Source organism: Miniopterus natalensis, chromosome 11 (assembly GCF_054644295.1).
Source record: "Miniopterus natalensis isolate mMinNat1 chromosome 11, mMinNat1.hap1, whole genome shotgun sequence".
NCBI classification, from domain to species: Eukaryota; Metazoa; Chordata; class Mammalia; order Chiroptera; family Miniopteridae; genus Miniopterus; species Miniopterus natalensis.
In genome coordinates, this window is record NC_142091.1 from 68,473,307 (window position 1) to 68,495,971 (window position 22,665).

At 40.7% G+C, this 22,665-nt stretch overlaps 4 protein-coding genes across 4 annotated transcripts; all 4 read left to right on the forward strand.

Annotated features, from left to right (window-relative positions):
• Window positions 1-1,204: 1,204 nt before the first annotated feature.
• On the forward strand, window positions 1,205-2,140 carry LOC107530261 (olfactory receptor 5L1-like). Its single transcript, XM_016203949.2, has one exon. It carries the CDS (start codon window positions 1,205-1,207, stop codon window positions 2,138-2,140), a length of 936 nt encoding a protein of 311 aa, XP_016059435.2.
• Window positions 2,141-9,189: 7,049 nt separating this feature from the next.
• LOC107530276 (olfactory receptor 5L1-like) lies at window positions 9,190-10,134 on the forward strand. Its single transcript, XM_087822367.1, has one exon. The coding sequence runs from the start codon at window positions 9,190-9,192 to the stop codon at window positions 10,132-10,134; it is 945 nt and encodes a 314-aa protein (XP_087678493.1).
• Window positions 10,135-14,639: 4,505 nt separating this feature from the next.
• LOC107530275 (olfactory receptor 5L1-like) lies at window positions 14,640-15,575 on the forward strand. The gene has a single exon (XM_087822368.1). The coding sequence runs from the start codon at window positions 14,640-14,642 to the stop codon at window positions 15,573-15,575; it is 936 nt and encodes a 311-aa protein (XP_087678494.1).
• Window positions 15,576-20,085: 4,510 nt separating this feature from the next.
• On the forward strand, window positions 20,086-21,021 carry LOC148092056 (olfactory receptor 5L1-like). Its single transcript, XM_087822369.1, has one exon. It carries the CDS (start codon window positions 20,086-20,088, stop codon window positions 21,019-21,021), a length of 936 nt encoding a protein of 311 aa, XP_087678495.1.
• The last annotated feature ends 1,644 nt before the right edge of the window (window positions 21,022-22,665 follow it).

Here is a 22,665-nt window from a genome sequence, read left to right on the forward strand (position 1 = left end):
TGTATGTATCTCCCAAAGGTCAGGAGGGAGAGAGTAAATGAGGGTGTCCTCACCCTCTGTTGGCATTTTCTACCTGTCAAAGGTCTTGAATGTTTCTGTCCCTTATTAAAAGATCGCACCCTTCTTTCTGAGTCAACTCCATAACACATGATTTTTGAGAATTCAAGCAAGCTTTTACAATGCTTGTTTAAAAAATAATTGGAATAAAATATTTATGTTTTATGTATGTTCTGAGGCTTAAATATACAGTTCAAATTATGTATACCTATATAATATCTTACCTGTGCAATCTGGCTTACTATTTCTTAAATTGCCATTTTAGCATAGTCATTTTCCAAGTCATTAAAGTTATTCAAAAATATCATTTTAATAGCTGTATAGTTTTCCATAATCTATATGTCCCATAACTGACCCTTTCCCTCCTGCTTGACACTTTATTCCTGAGTTTTACCTTCGTCAACAATGTGGTAGCAAACATTTTTGTTAATAATTTCATATTCACATCTTTGTTTAGTTCTTCAAATAGATTTAAAGCAGTGAATTCATTTGTTAAATAGGTCATTATACCGCTTCAGAATCATGTGTAGTTGCAGGAAGTTTGAATATAAGATTCCCAATTCACTAAATAGTGGCTGACATTAAATGTCTAATTAACAACATCACTATGCTAATTTTATAGAAAAATGCATAAAAGCTACTTTTGCCATCTAAAATAGATTGATAAAAAAACTTATGGCTTAGCAATCTTAATTAAGCATACTTCTTATAATTTTAGTGGAAAACTGTATAATTATTAAGAATAATTATTTCCTGGGATCCCAGTCTTTCCAGTACTAAAAAGCCTGCAGGAAAAAAGGGTTTTGAATTTCATAAAACAATATGGCTAATTAAATAATATTTGATGTCTTGCTAATGATTCCCTCCCCCAGGCCCTAAATTGTGCAGGTCTAGTTTCAGGACTCACAGAGACTCTCTGGATGTGAACGCTTTGGTGTGATCTGTGAGTTAAACTGTGAGCTCGTTGCATTTGTCTCCTACAATGTTTGGGCATTTTCTAAACTTCATAAGAGCGATGTCCTATTTGCTGAAAAAATTAACTGTCCTACTTATCTCGTATCTTTTTAGGAGACAGTCAAAACTGAATTCGGGATCATATAATTGAGAATGACTGTTAATGTTTTTCTCCAATCCAAAAAGGGGGGACATGGGCAAGGAAAATTGCACCGCTGTGACAGAGTTCATTCTTCTTGGATTATCGCATGTCCCCGAGCTGAGAGTCTTTCTTTTCATGCTGTTCCTTCTGATCTATGGAGTCACGGTTCTGGGCAACCTGGGCATGATCGCACTGATTCAGGTCAGCTCTCGGCTCCACACTCCCATGTACTTTTTCCTGAGCCACCTGTCCTTTGTGGATTTCTGTTACTCCACCATCATCGTGCCAAAGATGCTAACTAATATCTTAAACGAAGACAAAGCCATTTCCTTCCTGGCGTGTGCTGTGCAGTTCTACTTGTTTTGCACGTGTGTGGTAACTGAGGTCTTCCTGCTGGCGGTGATGGCCTACGACCGCTTTGTGGCCATCTGCAACCCGCTGCTCTACACGGTCAGCATGTCCCGGGGCCTCTGCGTGGAGCTGGTGTCCTGCTGCTACCTCGGTGGCACTGTGTGCTCTCTGATTCACTTGTGCTTAGCTCTTGAGATCCCATCGTACAGATCCAATGTGATTAATCACTTCTTTTGTGACCTGCCCCCCCTCTTGTCTCTCGCCTGCTCTGACGTCTCTATGAATGAACTGCTCCTGTACATCGTGGCCTCTTTCAATGAGGTCACCACCGTGGCGATCATCCTCACCTCCTACGTGTTTATCCTTGTCACCATCCTGAGGATGCGCTCTGCGGAGGGGAGGCACAAAGCCTTCGCCACCTGTGCCTCCCACCTCACAGCCATCGCCGTCTTCCACGGGACCATCCTTTTCACGTATTTGCGGCCCAATTCTGGCAGCAATTCAGTTACTGACAAGGTGGCCACAGTGTTCTACACAGTGGTGATCCCCATGCTGAACCCCCTGATCTATAGTCTAAGGAACAGGGACGTGAAAGATGCTTTCCGAAGAGTGGGGAGCTCCGGAATGTTTCCCTAGGGAATCCAAAGTGGAGGCTGGTGGAGGGGTGAAGCGGGGCCTGCAGTGGTGGAGGGGAGACAACAGCCAGGGGGCAGGGCTTCATGAGCGGGTGGGTTTGATTCACTTACCTTTATACTTACTTTTGATTACCTACCAATCAGCATAAATATATTATTAATCTATATGGCAGCTTGACCAAGAGCATATCTCAGTTCTTTCCGTCAGAACTTTCTAGAAACTTTTCATAAAGTAATTGAATAGACTTGTTGTAAGTATTGAGAGCTAATTGCTTTCCTTGGGCTGGAATGTTGTTTTAAATTAAATGTCAATTTTAATGATAATCTAAACAAGGAAATAACAAATCCAGATTATTGTATATATTAGGGAGGATTCATTTTTTTCCAACAGTAGTAATATTTATTATAAGATGCCTTCATAGACACAGGTATCTAAGTTTTAAAATTCTGTAACATCCTATCTTTTTAATTCTATTATCAATTTTGCTTATAGTTCCTCTTTGGTCCTGCACTGTTTATATTTGGATAAAATTCCAAATTGTTCAGAAACTTATTGGGGAGAAAGCATTCTAATTATTTTTATGAAGGTAAAATGAAAACTAGACAACAATATTATATTGGTTCATGAAATAATTTGGTAGGGTTGTATGATTTTAAACTTAATGATAAAATAAAACTTTTTCAAATATTTACATATGTAATGGTAACCAAAATGTTTTATGTATTTACAAATAAGCTACCTTCCTTTGCATGTTGTCACTAACTTAATTTATAACTTACCTGGAACAATTATGGAAAATTAGCAAAAATGTTATATTGCTCTTGCTTGGAATCAATGAACAATTCATGTTTAAAATGTAAGTCTTTATGTTTTATTCTTTATCTTGGTGTAGAATGATTCCATTTTTGTGAAGGTCGAGATATAAACCTTAATTTCTATTCTGAGGAAATGAAAATACATAGGTTAAGTGCTCTGACCAATGTATTAAAATTAGTGAGCCACAAAATAAAGATAATAAATTGAAAGTTCAAACAGAGGCATTACAGTTTTCAATAAATACTGATGTAACATTTCACATTATTCCATTCTGTCATTTTAGGTTTCAAATAATCTTTGGCGCCTCTTACAACTGCTATGCAGACCATGATTCATGTTAGTGTTATTATTTTTTCCTCATGTGCTTCTTAAATGAATTACTTTTTGAAGTCTATATGTGTATTAATACTTTTAATTGACTTCTAAAATAATTCATCACAAATTTAACTGGAAAAAGAAAAACCTATTATTTTCAGTGTATACCATAGCTCTTACATCCATCATGGTTAATTTGAAATACATGGATCATCAGATTTCCCATTATTTTTTTTGTCCTGAGTCATATTTAATTCTCGATACTCTACAGAATTGTGTATGAATGACTTGTATTTATTTTTCTTTTTATTTATTGTCCCTGCTCTGGCTAGGACTTCTAGTCCTATCCTGAATAGAAGAGAATAGAATGGATCCTAGTCTTGTTCCTGATCTTATAGAAAATGCTTTCAGTTTTTATCACTGAGAGTGATGTTAGCTATAGGCTTGTCATATATGGTCTTTATTACGTTGAGGTACATTTCATATTTTTTCATAGATATGGGACAGTGATAGGAGGATCTGGCTGTGGAAACATTTAGAAATCATTTTAACTAAAAGCTGTCCTTTCAAATATAGTTTGAATTGTGACAGACTATGAGCTAGTATTTACTGGGCACTCCTATTATCACATTACTATATTTGAGGATGTATTGGCAATAGACTACTTGATAGGCGGAATCTATTACAAATTTTCACGAGTGCTTTTCATCAATGTTCGCTTTATTTTATTCTTTATTATATTGTTCAAAATATTACAGATGTAACCCCTTTTCCCCATTGACCCCTTCCACCCCACACCCACTGCCATCCCCAGGCTTCCCCACACTATTGCCTGTGTCCATGGGTTGTGCATCTATGCATATAAATTCTTTGGTTACTCTCTCCCCCTCTACCCACCCCCATCTTCCCTCTGAGATTCGTCAGTCTGATCCATGCTTCTGTGTCACTGAATCTATTTTGTTCATCAGTTTATTAAGTTCTTTAGATTCCACTTATAAGGAGATCATATGATGATTGTCTTTCTCTGCCTGGCTTATTTCACTTAGCATAATACTCTCCAGGTCCATCCATACTGTCCCAAGGGTATGAGATCCTTCTTCTTTACAGCTGCATAGTATTCCATGGTGTGAGTGTCCCACAGCTTTTTTATCCACTCATCTACTGACGGGCACTTGGGCTGTTTCCAGATTTTAGCTATTGTAAATCGCACTGCTGTGGACAGAGAGGTGCATAGATTCTTTCTGATTAGTGTTTCAGGATTCTTAGGGTATATTCCTAGAGGTGGGGTCACTGGGCCAAAAGGCAGCTCCATTTTTAATCTTTTGAGGAACCTCCATACTGTTTTCCATAGTGGCTGCACCAGTCTGGTGGGAGTTGTCTGGCAGAGATTCTCAGTATCTAATCCATCCTAAGCTTTAGGTCTTCTCTTTGCATATGGATCTCTCTGGATTCTTTCCCTACCCCTAGCAATGGAATTCTGTTACTGGGAAGTCCATTCTTTTGCTAGTTGGTTACTCAGTGACCTCAGCTATCCATCAGACCAACTCCCACCATCAAATCCGATGACAATAAATGACTTTGAAGTGTGTGGAACACAGAGGTAATCATATTATCAACAAAACTAAAGCCTAGCTTAAAGCACTGCACTTAATGCCAAGCAAAATATATAAGTAATTGTCAGGCAAAATGCCATTTACTTGAGTCTTTACTGACCTTCAAAGGATATGCACTTAAATAAACATAGGTGTAGCGCAAAGAAGCATGAGAAAATGCTTACAGGAAAGAAAGGCGTTAGGCTCAGATTTGGATAATGACTTAGAGACATCAGACAGGCCATCTCAAATAGCTATATTCCTGTGGGTACTAGGGGAAAAAGTATTAACATGTATGAACAGATGGGGAGTTTCAACAAAGTCCTGGAAACTAATTTTGAAAATTTGCCAGAATAATGATGTAAAAACAGAGATAAATATGGGGACAGCATTAGCCTCAACATACTCAAGGAAAGTGTTAGTGAAATGAAGGTAGATCAATAGAAAATACTCAAAATGATATGCAGGGAAAAAAAGTGAAGAAACAAGGGAAACTATTTAAACTGTATGACAATATTGAATAGTCAAAATAACTATATTTGAAAACTCAGAAGTAAAATAGAATGGGGTCAGGCCAGAAGAAATATATGTAGAGACAATGGCTAAGAATATTCTAAAATTAACAAAAGACACCAAACCACAGGCCCAAGAATCTCAGATAACACCAAGGAGAATGAACACACACACACACACACCCCACAGAAGGAAAACAAGTAAAAGAGTAAATAATGCAAGAACCATTACATGTAGAGAAATGACTTTCAACGACAGCAGGCTTAACACTGAATGATTTACTTGTGGAGGGATGTCAATTGCGCCGTAGGAGGTTAAGCAGCATCATGGCCTCTACAAGCTAGATGCCAGCAGCGCCCCTTTCTAGTTATGACCATCAAAAATAATCCACAGCCCTGGCTGGGTCGCTCAGTTGGTTGGAGCATCATTACATACAACAAAAGGTTTTGGGTTCCTATCCCCATCAGGACACATACCTAAGTTGTGGGAAGTTGTCAGTTTGATCCCAGATCAGGGTGCCTATGGGAGATAACCAATGAACATTTCTCCCTCCCCTCCCCTCCCCTCCCCTCCCCTCCCCTCCCCTCCCCTCCCCTCCCCTCCCCTCCCCTCCCCTCCCCTTCCCTCCTCTCTCTCTCTCTCTCTCTCTCTCTCTCTCTCTCTCTCTCTCATAAAAAAAACCCAAATCCTTGGGTGAGAATGAAAAAAAAGTACAAATTGGTGGTTTAAAAATAGTCACAAGAATGGAAAGTACAACATATGGAATATAGTCACTAAAAGATTGTGATAACTATGTATGGTGCTAGTTGGGTACTGGAAATACTGGAGGGAACACTTGGTAAAGTATGTGGGCTCACTTTTAATATTGAATTTAAAACATAAGAGTGGGTATTTAATTTTTAAAAAATATATGTTTTTATTGATTTTAGAGAGAGAGGACGGAAGAGGGATAGAGAGATAGGAACATCGATGAGAGAGAAACAATTATTGGCTGCCTCCTGCACCCCCCTGGGGATGTAGCCCACAACCTGAGCATGTGCCCTGACTGGGAATCGAACCTGTGACCTCTCGGTTCATGGGTCAACACTCAACCACTGAGCCATGCAGCCAGGCAAGAATGGGTATTTAAAGTACAGGAAGAGAAAGAAAAAGTAGCCTTCATGGTTAGTTATAGAAATCAACCAAGATCTCTAAAGCCAAGGAGCCTAGTGGGGGAAGGTGGCCTGGCTCTTTATCTAACTGTATTATTATGGTAACAATAAGCTGTCACATATATGACACCAGGATGGGACAGTGTAATGCACCATAACATCTAGAAGGAGGCGCTTTGGTTGTAAACAGTTTTTTCCCAAATGGAGATAATTTTAAAAATAAATTTCCTGATGATATTCCACAGAGATTAATTACTATTTGTCTTACATCACACATGATCTTAGTTTAATTTTTATATATTTTGTTATACCATAAAAATTAATAATTGATTTGCAACTTAAGGGACCCATTCCCCAGGAGCTTAAATCACAGTATAATCACAGTCTCTAGCTGTGTATGATACTCGTCCTAACACTTCAGCACCACGGAGGAAACATCTGCCACTCAGGTTCGTTAGCTAAAACTAGGCTCTGGTTACTTGAAAATGAAAATGGATATATTTTCCCAGGAAACAGGTATTTTAAAGATATAGCTACTCATTTGTCTTTCAATTAGAGAGCGATTTAACAGACAGTATTCCTGTGCACTTGCCGTTTCAATTTTTTTCGTCTTTTAGTATTGAGAGACCGTTGATGGTGAAATTAGAGCAATTTCCCTGGAACACCAAACACTGATGTGTATGAAAGAGTACAGAGTGAGCAAATGGCAGCCCCTCTCTCTCTCTCTCAACTCTTTCCATTTTATTTCACACAAATTTTGGTCATGAAATTTAAAGTTTGTGACCATTGGAGGAACTCCCTAATTGTCACCCTAATTCATTTTTTTATGTTAATAGAGTGACTTTTATAATTATTTTAAATTAAAATTTTTGAAGTGACATTGGTTAATAAGATTACATAGGTTTCAAGTGTGCATTTCTAAGGTACATAATCTGTGTATTGCATTATGTGCCCACCACCCAAAGTCAAATCTTCTTCTGTCACCACGTATTTGACCCCCTTTGCCCTTTACTACCCCCACTCCCCTTCCCTCTGGAAACCACCACACTGTTGCCACCCTAATTCTGAAGGTTAAATTTATGTGCCTGAGAGTTGACCATGGAGAGATGGTCAGGACATGAGGACTATCTAAGTTAATTAAATGAGGTCTTTAAGATTTGTTTTGGGTTTCCCATAAACTAGTTTCTTATTATCAGCCTAGGACACTGGAAGAAAATTTTCCAAGTTGGTTTTCCTGCTTTAACTGTTGAATGAGCAAATAAGTCAGGATTTTTGTTTTTATTTTGGTCAAGTAATGAGAAAACCATGACTTCAGGAAGGTGGTTTGTGTCCACTTTAATATTAGCTCAAGATATGGAGAAAATACCAGGTTATGTTTTCAGTCCAGAATCTCTTCACTCAATTTTCATTGCATACGTGTGTGAAGTCATGGGTATAAGGAATAAAATTCTTCAACTCCTTATGCCTCTTCTTTAAGGACAGGTGGAAAGGTAGATCTAATTTATACAGAATATATAATATAACCACTTTCCCAACCAAGTACTTCAGAGAACCTGGGAAAATTTTTCACTTACTCCCTTTTTATAATGTGGGTAAAGCACTAACCTTTTGGTTATAGCCAAATTACAGCTATAATTTAAAATCTCTATCATATGTATTCATGCCTCCACAAGTACATCTTCATTTCCATCTACATGTATATACCAAGTGTTTTATTATGTATCTTTTTAAAAGAAATTAACCATCTCCAAAACATAATTTCAAATAGCTTTCTATCCTAGATATGATGCACCATAGTTTAACAATTGCTCTCTTATTGACAATTAAATTTTCTCATTGTTAATATTATAAACAATGCTGCGATGCAGCTTTGGGTGTGCTGTTTCACAATTTTGTTAATGTATTTAATATATCTTATGAAAATCTCTCATGAAAATATAAGATAGCTTTTGTTGTTGTCAAGGTTAATTCTTCTAATCTATGCAGCCTAATTATTTTCCAGAAAAATTTATAGAAAAGTTCCACCTTCCTGAGTCCTTATTAGCATAGGCCATTACTATCATAATTGATTAAACCACTTTGTTAATCTGATATGAAAATGATCATTTAAAGTGTATATTTTAATTTTCTTTTTTTATAATTCCAAATTTAAAGGGTTTTCATGAGCCACAAATCTCAAAAATTAGTCACCTCAAAGATGAAATCGTGAAGAACTTTGCTTCTAATTTATGTTTGTCATAGATTCAACTAAAAAAAAAAAGCATACATTATATAGAATCACAGTAGGTGTTACCCTGGTGGACAGAGTTTATATTTTTTTCAGAGAACAGGAGTTAATTTTTGTGTGCCTTTGTATATCATTGACTCTGGTTTGAAACCAACCAAACCACTGAACTTTGATTGATCATGGCAATTTATTGTGATAGATGAAGGTTGGAATCATTGAATGTTTTTGGTGATGTGTAAGTCTATTTAGATCAGTGGGACCCGCTAGACAATTGATATATTAATTATATGACAATTTTGTTTCTGTCATATCTAATAAATACACTGATAGATATCAATGTTATATTTTCCTGAAATTATATACCTGTTGATTTTCTCCCCTACTCTCTTTCTAGAAGCAACACAAAACTCATCATTTAGTTACCCATCCTGACTTATGGTAGAAATGGGGGAGGAAAATTGCTCTGCTGTGACAGAGTTCATTCTTCTTGGATTATCAGATGTCCCTGAGCTGAGAGTCTTTCTTTTCATGGTGTTCCTTCTGATCTATGGAGTCACGGTTTTGGGCAACCTGGGCATGATCGCACTGATTCAGGTCAGCTCTCAACTCCACACTCCCATGTACTTTTTCCTGAGCCACCTGTCCTTTATAGATTATTGCTACTCTACGATCATTGTGCCAAAGATGTTAGCTAATATTTTAAATGAAGACAAAACCATCTCCTTCCTGGGATGCATGGTGCAGTTTTTTTTATTCTGTGCCTATGCAATCACTGAGGTCTTCCTGCTGGCGGTGATGGCCTACGACCGCTTTGTGGCCATCTGCAACCCGCTGCTCTACACGGTCAGCATGTCCCGGAGCCTCTGCGTGGAGCTGGTGTCCTGCTGCTACCTCGGTGGCACTGTGTGCTCTCTGATTCACTTGTGCTTAGCTCTTGAGATCCCATCGTACAGATCCAATGTGATTAACCACTTCTTTTGTGACCTGCCCCCCCTCTTGTCTCTCGCCTGCTCTGACGTCTCTATGAATGAACTGCTCCTGTACATCGTGGCCTCTTTCAATGAGGTCACCACCGTGGCGATCATCCTGACCTCCTACGTGTTTATCCTTGTCACCATCCTGAGGATGCGCTCTGCGGAGGGGAGGCACAAAGCCTTCGCCACCTGTGCCTCCCACCTCACAGCCATCGCCGTCTTCCACGGGACCATCCTTTTCACGTATTTGCGGCCCAATTCTGGCAGCAATTCAGTTACTGACAAGGTGGCCACAGTGTTCTACACAGTGGTGATCCCCATGCTGAACCCCCTGATCTATAGTCTAAGGAACAGGGACGTGAAAGCAGCTCTCAGAAAAGTGGTGAGCTCCAGAATGTTTTCTTAGATGATATTTTCTTAGCAGGACTCAGGTTCTCACAGTGAGGCTGGTGGAGGGGTGATTGATGAGCTGCATTTTGGGAGTGGGGAGAACAGCCAGGGGGTAAGTCTTTATGCGTGATTCCCTTTCACTCACTTATCTCTGTGCCTTCACCGTTGATCAGGATATGGCTCAGCATATTTCAAAAATTGCAGCCTATTTCTTTGCTTTTATTCAATCTACAGTATTTTAAATGGCTATGGAGAATAGACTCTTAATACACCCAGATTTAGTTTGCTGTAAAACCTTCATAAGGTTAATGAAGAACTCTTGAGAATCATACTTTCTGATCCATTATGGAAACTATGACTCATTTCATATTCGAATTTCTCTGATTTTACAATGAAGAATCACCTTTGCCAGCTATGCAGAGTGACTCCCATATGTGTATATCTCCTGTTTGTTGTTCATTTCTTGCCTCACTTCTTATATTTTTCTTGCCATTGCAGTGTCTATTGTGTTTGGAACTTCAGAGACTAACACCTAAAAATGGAAACCATAATAATAATAATTTCACAGAAATGTTAGGGAAATTAAGTTACATCTCATGTGTAATGAGTTTAGGAAAATTCATGGCACTTAATTAGTTCTCTGTTTCTCTCCCTGTTGCTCTGTCTCGGTGCATGTGTGTATATTAAATATACATATAGAGATAGTAGCCATGGTTATAAGTGGCGGCATTTCTGACTGTGGCCTTTTTAATCACTTTATCGCTCATAATCATCATGCTTACTTTACAATTTGTGGAGCAAATGCTGACTGCGACTTACAGTGACCTCAGCCTCTGTGTATGGTCTTTGTTGTGTTTTTGCTGGGGATGAAATGAAGTTTTTCATCCCTCCTCCATGTGTCTCAACCACACTCCTTCATTCAATCCTGGTTTATATGCACCATTGAAAATTTATTTGTGATTCCATTATGTTTATGCCCATTTCTGCATTATCTTTACTTGTTCAATGCAGCTTCTCTCCTTCTATCTGTAATAATGTGAGAAAGCACTGGGCTCGAGATTTTGAAACCCAGGGTCTGTGACTTGACCTCGATTTTCCATATTTGACAAGTCATTTTACCTTCTTCATTCCTCAGTTTTAATCATTGAACAACACTGGTAACCTCTCACCATGTTGCTGAGATTAAATTTTGACAAATACGCGTCCTCGCTGGGCCCAGGAAGGCGCTCAGGCAGCGTGTGTTTAGATGAAGTCTTTGAGGCCCGGGGTTTCTCCCCTTTCCCTGCCTCTGGCACGTGAGCAGTTTTCTTTACTTTTCTCTTTATTGGATGGTTGGGTGAGGAAATCCTGGTGACTAGGTGTTGTGCGTGCGGGGCTCACTGTATGGACTCTGGGCTCTGCGGCCCTTCGGGGACATGAGCTGGCTCCGCGCTGTGCCCGCTGCCCCGAGCGGGCGGCCAGGGCTCGCTCCCGCAGGGAGGCCTCGCGGGGATGCGACTGGGGAAGGCTGAGAGTGCAAGGGCCACCTAGGAGGTAGAATATTGTATTGTATACTTGAGGTTTGCAGAGAGGGTAAAACTAAGTAACTATGTGAAGTGGTAGATTTGTTAATTTGTTTGATTGTGGTGATCATTTCACAATGTGTATGTTTTTCAAAGCATCAAGTTGTACACCTTAAATATATACAATTTTAATTTGTTAATTATACCTCAATAAATCTAGAAAAATAACTTAAAAAGAATAAAACAATTTACTAAATGAGAGAAATATTTGTTTTATAAAGACAACTTTTGCTATGACTTGTTAGTGTGCAAAAATTTTTAGAGACCATGGGAATGATCATGATGCATGGAAAGAAGACTTTAAACTTTCAGTTAATTTTCATATAAAATCTTTCTAAAGCTGCTGCTGCATTTCTTAGTGAAAAATTGGCATATACCTTTTGGGGAAACTTAGCTACCCTCAGTATCTGCTGGTTGCAGGACCCCTGTGGATACCACTATCTGGAGATGCTCATGTCCCCCATATAAAATGGCATAGATCAATGCATATGGTTGGCCGTCTGCATCCATAGACTCCAGTACATGTATCTATTGGGAAAAAAATCTGTGTATAACTGAACCGTCGCTGTTCGAACCCATGGTGTTCAGGGTCAAGTGTCTAATAAGCAGTTCTGTTTACCCTCAGCACTGTCGACAATTTGTCCTGGATAATTTCTACTGTGAGGCACTGTCGTGTGCATTGTGGGCTGTTTACAAAAGAAGAACAGTACTTAATGCCAAAATTACAACACATGGTGTTTACCCTGGTGCAAGTTAGATGTATATATCAGTAAAATAAACAAATTAATGGCTGACTGATTTTTGACAAAGCTACCAAGGCTATTCATTTCATAAATGGTGAAGCGTAATTGACTGTTCATATGTAAATGGATGCACCAAAATGTATACTTCATACCATATACGAACATTAACTCAACGTGGATCATAGACATAAATTTAGGAGCCAAAGTTATATATGTGATGAAAGGTTTATATCCACAATATATAAAGAACACTTACAACTAGAGCAGAGGAAGTCAAACAGGCAAAATATTTGCATAGACATTTCACCAAAGAAGAGTGAATTTAAAGTGTTTCCATTGGGAAAAAAAAAGCAAACAGAAAATTTGAAGACATCCTTGACAACAACATCACTTCAAATGATTTCTATAAGCTCATGGTGGTAATACACAAAATGTGAGCTGGTGAGATATTTTAAAAAATTTAATTGTGGAAGATGATGTGGGAATGGAGAACTAGAATATATCTTCAGCCTTGAGTGCTGTGTCTGACACGTCAAGTTTAGGAAGATATTTGATATTTTAGAATATAAAAATTGATTTACTTAAAATTATTTTCTTACCATATAGACCTCGTCAAGTTTCTGTGTACACCCAGGGATACACATAGACTAGTGGACCACCGTGGCCTACATTGACATTGGACAGAAGAAGAGTTCACCTAGAATAGGTCATTGGAGGGGTCCCAGTTGATGGCTCCAGCATTGCCCATGCATTAGGGAAATTGAGCCTCAGCACTGGCTCCGAGTCTGTTTTTGCCCCATGAAGTCATAAGGGTGGAAAGAAGCACACGGCAGCATGGGGCCTTTTCCTGCCCTTTATTTTGACTTTATCCAAGTTAAAACAGTGCTTGGGCTTCCATCCTCTCCTTTGTAAGACAGACCTAGAAATAGATTGTTCTCTTGATTGGGTATCTTGATGAGGAAATGAGTCAATATTGCATAATACTTAGAATAGGTTCTAACACATAACAAGTGTCCAAGAAGTGTGAAATATTAATAGTTTTCTCACCAGTAGGTTATCTCCTTCCTAGTATTTAAAGGGATTCTGGTGTGGCTTTAGTCCCTGTACTTGCTGGAATCTAGGGGATATTGTAATTTTATAAGGAGGGGAATTATTGATAAATATTCATGTGATTTCATTATGGCACTGTGGCTTGTGACCCACACATATGACACATACAGCACCACGAAATCTGGAAGGAGACATGTCTGGTTTTAATCAGTGTTTTCATAAATTGGGGCATTTAAAAGAGTTCCTGATGCTATTCCATAGAGATCAATTATGTGTCTTCTATCACATAGGTGATTACTTTAATTTAAATTTATTTTTATAGCATTAAAGGGTAATAATAGCTTTGGAACTAAAGGGACCCATTTCTCAGGGGTTAAAATTACAGTATAAGTCTCTTACTGTGTAGTATACTCATCCTAACACCAATGTGATGTTTTTCTTAAGAAAATATTAATCTGTGCTTTCTTTATTATTTCCATTTCACAAGACATACAAAACTTACCACTTGGTTTTCTAAACCTGACAGATTGATAGGGGAAAGGGCACAAACCTAATAAGAACAGAATCGCAGTTGCTTAATGGCTTCAGCTTACTAACTATAGAGAGAGGTTTTCTTACAGACCCTGGGATACTGGAGGATGTGCTGCAAGAAGTAAAACACCAGCTTGTGGAAAGATCAGGCGTCTCGGAGCCCGATGGCTCCATTCCTCAGGAAAGAAAATACATTTTCAAAGCAGACCAAGGGCAGGACATGCTTTGGCTTGGTGGCTGTGCCTGGACCCTGCTCTCCTCCGGGACTTTGCCTCAGGAACGCTGACCTTTCTCTGGTCCCAGGATCAGGCTGAGCGGTTTGTAACGTCATAGATTAGCCCCCTGGTTATCGGACTTGGGGCTCCTGAGACGCAGGCTGCAGACCCTCCCCTGCTCCTTTCTCTGATACACTTGCAGCTCCCCCTGCATGCAGTTGTCTGCCTCACCTGCACACGGTCAGCCAGCTGAGAGAAGAAAGGACAGAGCAGGATTTCCAGGACCACCTGCTCTCCCATGCTGCTGGTATTTTTGGACTAAATTCTCATATAGGAGTCAACCCTGTCTCTGCTTAATTTAGCTCAAGTAGTGACAGGCAGCCTCAGCCCGGTTTAGTGTCCAGGATGAAGATTGTGGACATGAGGGAGGGAAACTGCACCACTGTGACAGAGTTCATTCTTCTTGGATTATCAGATGTCCCCGAGTTGAGACTCTTTCTCTCCCTGCTGTTCCTTGTCATCTATGGAGTCACGGTTCTGGGCAACCTGGGCATGATCGCACTGATTCAGGTCAGCTCTCGGCTCCACACTCCCATGTACTTTTTCCTGAGCCACCTGTCCTTTGTGGATTTTTGCTACTCCACCATCATTGTGCCAAAGATGCTGTTCAACATGTTAAACAAAGATAGAACCATCTCCTTCCTGGGATGCATGGTGCAGTTTTATTTATTCTGTGCCTATGGAATCAGTGAGGTCTTCCTGCTGGCGGTGATGGCCTATGACCGCTTTGTGGCCATCTGCAACCCGCTGCTCTACACGGTCAGCATGTCCCGGGGTCTCTGCGTGGAGCTGGTGTCCTGCTGCTACCTCGGTGGCACTGTGTGCTCTCTGATTCACTTGTGCTTAGCTCTTAAGATCCCATCGTACAGATCCAATGTGATTAACCACTTCTTTTGTGACCTACCCCCGATCTTTAACCTCGCCTGCTCTGACGTCTCTATAAATGAGCTCATGGTGCTCATTGTGGTCACTTTCAATGAGGTCACCACCGTGGTGATCATCCTCACTTCCTACGTGTTTATCCTTGTCACCATCCTGAGGATGCGCTCTGCAGAGGGGAGGCACAAAGCCTTCGCCACCTGTGCCTCCCACCTCACTGCCATCGCTGTCCTCCAGGGGACCATCATTTTGACGTATTGCCTGCCCAGTTCTGGCAGCAGTTCAGATACTGACAAGGTGGCCACAGTGTTCTACACAGTGGTGATCCCCATGCTGAACCCCCTGATCTATAGTGTGAGGAACAGGGACGTGAAAGATGCTTTCCGAAAAGTGGTGAGCTCCAGAATGTTTTCTTAGATGATATTTTCTTAGCAGGACTCAGGTTCTCACAGGGAGGCTGGTGGAGGGGCGAATCGGTGGGCCGCAGCGTTAGAGTGGAGACAACAGGCAGGAGGTAGGTCTCTGTGAAGGATTCCTTTTCACTCCCTTATCTTTGTGTCTCTCCACTTGAGCTGCTTAAAGTTGAGAATATTTCAAAATTTGCAGCCGCAGTCTTTGCTTAGTCAATCTAAAATGTTTTAAATAGGTTGTGTAATTGACTGTTAAGAAACACAAATTTAGTTCTGTAAAATCTTTATTGAGTTAATGAGAAACTCTTGAGAATCACACTTTCTGATCTATTATGGAAACTATGACTCATTTCAGATTTGAAGTTCTCTTATTTTACAATGAAGAATCACCTTTGCCAGCTATGCAGAGTGACTCCCATATGTGTATATCTCCAGTTTGTTGTTCATTTCTTGCCTCACTTCTTATATTTTTCTTGCCATTGCAGCGTCTATTGTGTTTGGAATTTCAGAGACTAACACCTAAAAATGGAAACCATAATAATAATAATTTCACAGAAAGCTTAGGTTACATCTCATGTGTAATGAGCTTAGGAAAATTCATGGCACTTAATTAGCTCTGTTTCTCTCTCTGTTTCGCTCCCTGTTGCTCTGTCTCGGTGCATGTGTGTATATTAAATATACATATAGAGATAGTAGCCATGGTTGTAAGTGGCAGCATTTCTGACTGTGGCCTTTTGAATCACTTTATCGCTCCTTATCATCATGCTTACTTTACAATTTGTGGAGCAAACACTTACTGTGACTTACAGTGACCTCGGCTTCTATTTATGGTCTTTGTTATGTTGCTCGTGATGAAATGAAGTTTTTCATCCCTCCTCCACGTGTCTCAACCACACTCCTTCATTCAATCCTGGTTTATATGCACCATTGAAAATTTATTTGTGATTCCATTATGTTTATGCCCATTTCTGCATTATCTTTACTTGTTCAATGCAGCTTCTCTCCTTCTATCTGTAATAATGTGAGAAAGCACTGGGCTCGAGATTTTGAAACCCAGGGTCTGTGACTTGACCCCGATTTTCCATATATGACAAGTCATTTTACCTTCTTCATTCCTCAGTTTTAATCATTGATCAACGCTGATAACCTCTCACCATGATGCTGAGATTAAATTTTGACAAATACGCGTCCTCGCTGGGCCCAGGAAGGCGCTCAGGCAGCGTGTGTTTAGATGAAGTCTTTGAGGCCCGGGGTTTCTCCCCTTTCCCTGCCTCTGGCATGTGAGCAGTTTTCTTTACTTTTCTCTTTATTGGATGGTTGGGTGAGGAAATCCTGGTGACTAGGTGTTGTGCGTGCGGGGCTCACTGTATGGACTCTGGGCTCTGCGGCCCTTCGGGGACATGAGCTGGCTCCGCGCTGTGCCCGCTGCCCCGAGCGGGCGGCCAGGGCTCGCTCCCGCAGGGAGGCCTCGCGGGGATGCGACTGGGGAAGGCTGAGAGTGCAAGGGCCACCCTAGGAGGTAGAATATTGTATTGTATACTTGAGGTTTGCAGAGAGGGTAAAACTAAGTAACTATGTGAAGTGGTAGATTTGTTAATTTGTTTGATTGTGGTGATCATTTCACAATGTGTATGTTTTTCAAAGCATCAAGTTGTACACCTTAAATATATACAATTTTAATTTGTTAATTATACCTCAATAAATCTAGAAAAATAACTTAAAAAGAATAAAACAATTTACTAAATGAGAGAAATATTTGTTTTATAAAGACAACTTTTGCTATGACTTGTTAGTGTGCAAAAATTTTTAGAGACCATGGGAATGATCATGATGCATGGAAAGAAGACTTTAAACTTTCAGTTAATTTTCATATAAAATCTTTCTAAAGCTGCTGCTGCATTTCTTAGTGAAAAATTGGCATATACCTTTTGGGGAAACTTAGCTACCCTCAGTATCTGCTGGTTGCAGGACCCCTGTGGATACCACTATCTGGAGATGCTCATGTCCCCCGTATAAAATGGCATAGATCAATGCATATGGTTGGCCGTCTGCATCCATAGACCCCAGTACATGTATCTATTGGGAAAAAAATCTGTGTATAACTGAACCGTCGCTGTTCGAACCCATGGTGTTCAGGGTCAAGTGTCTAATAAGCAGTTCTGTTCACCCTCAGCACTGTCGACAATTTGTCCTGGATAATTTCTACTGTGAGGCACTGTCGTGTGCATTGTGGGCTGTTTACAAAAGAAGAACAGTACTTAATGCCAAAATTACAACACATGGTGTTTACCTTGGTGCAAGTTAGATGTATATATCAGTAAAATAAACAAATTAATGGCTGACTGATTTTTGACAAAGCTACCAAGGCTATTCATTTCATAAATGGTGAAGCGTAATTGACTGTTCATATGTAAATGGATGCACTCAAATGTATACTTCACACCATATATGAACATTAACTCAACATGGATCATAGACATAAATTTAGGAGCCAAAATTATATATGTGATGAAAGATTTATTTCCACAATATAAAAAGAACTCTTACAACTAGAGCAGAGGAAGTCAAACAGGCAAAATATTTGCATAGACATTTCACCAAAGAAGAGTGAATTTAAAGTGTTTCCATTGGAAAAAGGAGAAAACAGAAAATTTGAAGACATCCTTGACAACAACATGATTTCAAATGATTTCTATAAGCTTATGGTGGTAATACACAAAATGTGGGCTGGTGAGATATTTTAAAAAATTTAATTGGGAAAGATAATGTGGGAATGGAGAACTAGAATATATCTTCAGCCTTGAGTGCTGTGTCTGACACGTCAAGTTTAGGAAGATATTTGATATTTTAGAATATAAAAATTGATTTACTTAAAATTATTTTCTTACCATATAGACCTCGTCAAGTTTCTGTGTACACCCAGGGATACACATAGACTAGTGGACCACTGTGGCCTACATTGACATTGGACAGAAGAAGAGTTCACCTAGAACAGGTCATTGGAGGGGTCCCAGTTGATGGCTCCAGCATTGCCCATGCATTAGGGAAATTGAGCCTCAGCACTGGCTCCGAGTCTGTTTTTGCCCCATGAAGTCATAAGGGTGGAAAGAAGCACACGGCAGCAAGGGGCCTTTTCCTGCCCTTTATTTTGCCTTTATCCAAGTTAAAACAGTGCTTGGGCTTCCATCCTCTCCTTTGTAAGACAGACCTAGAAATAGATTGTTCTCTTGATTGGGTATCTTGATGAGGAAATGAGTCAATATTGCATAATACTTAGAATAGGTTCTAACACATAACAAGTGTCCAAGAAGTGTGAAATATTAATGGTTTTCTGACCAGTAGGTTATCTCCTTCCTAGTATTTAAAGGGATTCTGGTGTGGCTTTAGTCCCTGTACCTTGCTGGAATCTAGGGGATACTGTAATTTTATAAGGAGGGGAATTAATGATAAACAGTCATGTGATTTCATTATGGCACTGTGGCTTGTGACCCACACATATGACCCAGGATGGAATGTCATACAGCACCACGAAATCTGGAAGCAGACATGTCTGGTTTTAAACAGTGTTTTCATAAATTAGTTATTTAAAAAAGTTCCTGATGCTATTCCATAGAGATCAATTATGTGTCTTCTACCACATAGGTGATTACTTTAATTTAAATTTATTTTTATAGCATTAAAGGGTAATAATAGCTTTGGAACTAAAGGGACCCATTTCTCAGGGGTTAAAATTACAGTATAAGTCTCTTACTGTGTAGTATACTCATCCTAACACCAATGTGATGTTTTTCTTAAGAAAATACTAATCTGTGCTTTCTGTATTATTTCCATTTCACAAGACATACAAAACTTACCACTTGGTTTTCTAAACCTGACAGATTGATAGGGGAAAGGGCACAAACCTAATAAGAACAGAACCGCAGTTACTTAATGGCTTCAGGTTACTAACTATAGAGAGAGGTTTTCTTACAGACCCTGGGATATTGGAAGATGTGCTGCAAGAAGTAAACACCAGCTTGTGGAAAGATCAGGCGTCTCGGAGCCTGATGGCTCCATTCCTCAGGAAAGAAAATACATTTTCAAAGCAGACCAAGGGCAGGACATGCTTTGGCTTGGTGGCTGTGCCTGGACCCTGCTCTCCTCCGGGACTTTGCCTCAGGAACGCTGACCTTTCTCTGGTCCCAGGATCAGGCTGAGCGGTTTGTAACGTCATAGATTAGCCCCCTGGTTATCGGACTTGGGGCTCCTGAGACGCAGGCTGCAGACCCTCCCCTGCTCCTTTCTCTGATACACTTGCAGCTCCCCCTGCATGCAGTTGTCTGCCTCACCTGCACACGGTCAGCCAGCTGAGAGAAGAAAGGACAGAGCAGGATTTCCAGGACCACCTGCTCTCCCATGCTGCTGGTATTTTTGGACTAAATTCTCATATAGGAGTCAACCCTGTCTCTGCTTAATTTAGCTCAAGTAGTGACAGGCAGCCTCAGCCCGGTTTAGTGTCCAGGATGAAGATTGTGGACATGAGGGAGGGAAACTGCACCACTGTGACAGAGTTCATTCTTCTTGGATTATCAGATGTCCCCGAGTTGAGACTCTTTCTCTCCCTGCTGTTCCTTGTCATCTATGGAGTCACGGTTCTGGGCAACCTGGGCATGATCGCACTGATTCAGGTCAGCTCTCGGCTCCACACTCCCATGTACTTTTTCCTGAGCCACCTGTCCTTTGTGGATTTTTGCTACTCCACCATCATTGTGCCAAAGATGCTGTTCAACATGTTAAACAAAGATAGAACCATCTCCTTCCTGGGATGCATGGTGCAGTTTTTTTTATTCTGTTCTTATGTAATCACTGAGGTCTTCCTGCTGGCGGTGATGGCCTACGACCGCTTTGTGGCCATCTGCAACCCGCTGCTCTACACGGTCAGCATGTCCCGGAGTCTCTGCGTGGAGCTGGTGTCCTGCTGCTACCTCGGTGGCACTGTGTGCTCTCTGATTCACTTGTGCTTAGCTCTTAAGATCCCGTCCTTTAGTTCCAATGTGATTAACCACTTCTTTTGTGACCTACCCCCGATCTTTAACCTCGCCTGCTCTGACGTCTCTATAAATGAGCTCATGGTGTTCATTGTGGTCACTTTCATTGAGACCATCACCGTGGTGACCATCCTCACCTCCTACGTGTTTATCCTTGTCACCATCCTGAGGATGCGCTCTGCAGAGGGGAGGCACAAAGCCTTCGCCACCTGTGCCTCCCACCTCACTGCCATCGCTGTCCTCCAGGGGACCATCATTTTGACGTATTGCCTGCCCAGTTCTGGCAGCAATTCAGATACTGACAAGGTGGCCACAGTGTTCTACACAATAGTGATCCCCATGCTGAACCCCCTGATCTATAGTGTGAGGAACAGGGACGTGAAAGATGCTTTCCGAAAAGTGGTGAGCTCCAGAATGTTTTCTTAGATGATATTTTCTTAGCAGGACCCAGGTTCTCACAGGGAGGCTGGTGGAGGGGCGAATCGGTGGGCCGCAGCGTTAGAGTGGAGACAACAGGCAGGAGGTAGGTCTCTGTGAAGGATTCCTTTTCGTTCACTTATCTTTGTGTCTCTCCACTTGAGCTGCTTAAAGTTGAGCATATTTCAAAATTTGCAGCCTAAGTCTGTACTTATATTCAATCTAAAATGTTTTAAATAGGTTGTGTAATTGTTAAGAAACACAAATTTAGTTTTTGTAAAATCTTTATGGAGTTAATGAGAAACTCTTGAGAATCACATTTTCTGATCCATTATGGAAACTATGAGTCATTTCAAATTTGAATTTCTCTTATTTTATAATGAAGAATCACCTTTGCCAGCTATGCACAGTGTATATCTCCAGTTTGTTGTTCATTTCTTGCCTCACTTCTTATATTTTTCTTGCCATTGCAGCATCTATTGTGTTTGGAATTTCAGAGACTAACACCTAAAAAATGGAAACCATAACAATAATTATTTCACAGAAATGTTAGGGAAATTAAGTTACATCTCATGTGTAATGAGTTTAGGAAAATTCATAGCACTTAATTAGTTCTCTGTTTCTCTCCTTGTTGCTCTGTCTCTGTGCATGTGTTTATATTAAATATACATATAGAGATAGTAGCCATGGTTATAAGTGGCAGCATTTCTGACTGTGGCCTTTTTAATCACTTTATCGCTCCTTCTCATCACACTTACTTTACAATTTGTGGAGAAAACGCTGACTGCGACTTACAGTGACCTCGGTCTCTGTTTACGGTCTTTGTTGTGGTTTTGCTGGGGATGAAATGAAGTTTTCATCCCTCCTCCATGTGTCTCAACCACACTTCTTCATTCAATCCTGGTTTATATGCACCATTGAAAATTTATTTGTGATTCCATTATGTTTATGCCCATTTCTGCATTATCTTTACTTGTTCAATGCAGCTTCTCTCCTTCCATCTAGAATAATGTGAGGTTATGAAACCCAGGGTCTGTGACTTGACCCCGATTTTCCATATAGGACAAGTCATTTTACCTTCTTCATTCCTCAGTTTTAATCATTGATCAACGCTGATAGCCTCTCACCATGATGCTGAGATTAAATTTTGACAAATACGCGTCCTCGCTGGGCCCAGGAAGGCGCTCAGGCAGCGTGTGTTTAGATGAAGTCTTTGAGGCCCGGGGTTTCTCCCCTTTCCCTGCCTCTGGCACGTGAGCAGTTTTCTTTACTTTTCTCTTTATTGGATGGTTGGGTGAGGAAATCCTGGTGACTAGGTGTTGTGCGTGCGGGGCTCACTGTATGGACTCTGGGCTCTGCGGCCCTTCGGGGACATGAGCTGGCTCCGCGCTGTGCCCGCTGCCCCGAGCGGGCAGCCAGGGCTCGCTCCCGCAGGGAGGCCTCGCGGGGATGCGACTGGGGAAGGCTGAGAGTGCAAGGGCCACCCTAGGGGTTAATTTATTTAAGGATCATCAACTGCAGGAAGCAGCCGCTTCTCATGCTGAGGGACAGTGCATGTGAGGGGCTGCTCTGCCCCTAGTAGCCTTGGGAGATCACGATGGAATAGCCGAGGGAGCTGCGGGCAGGGTCCTCCCCCTCCCCAGTGCGGTTGAA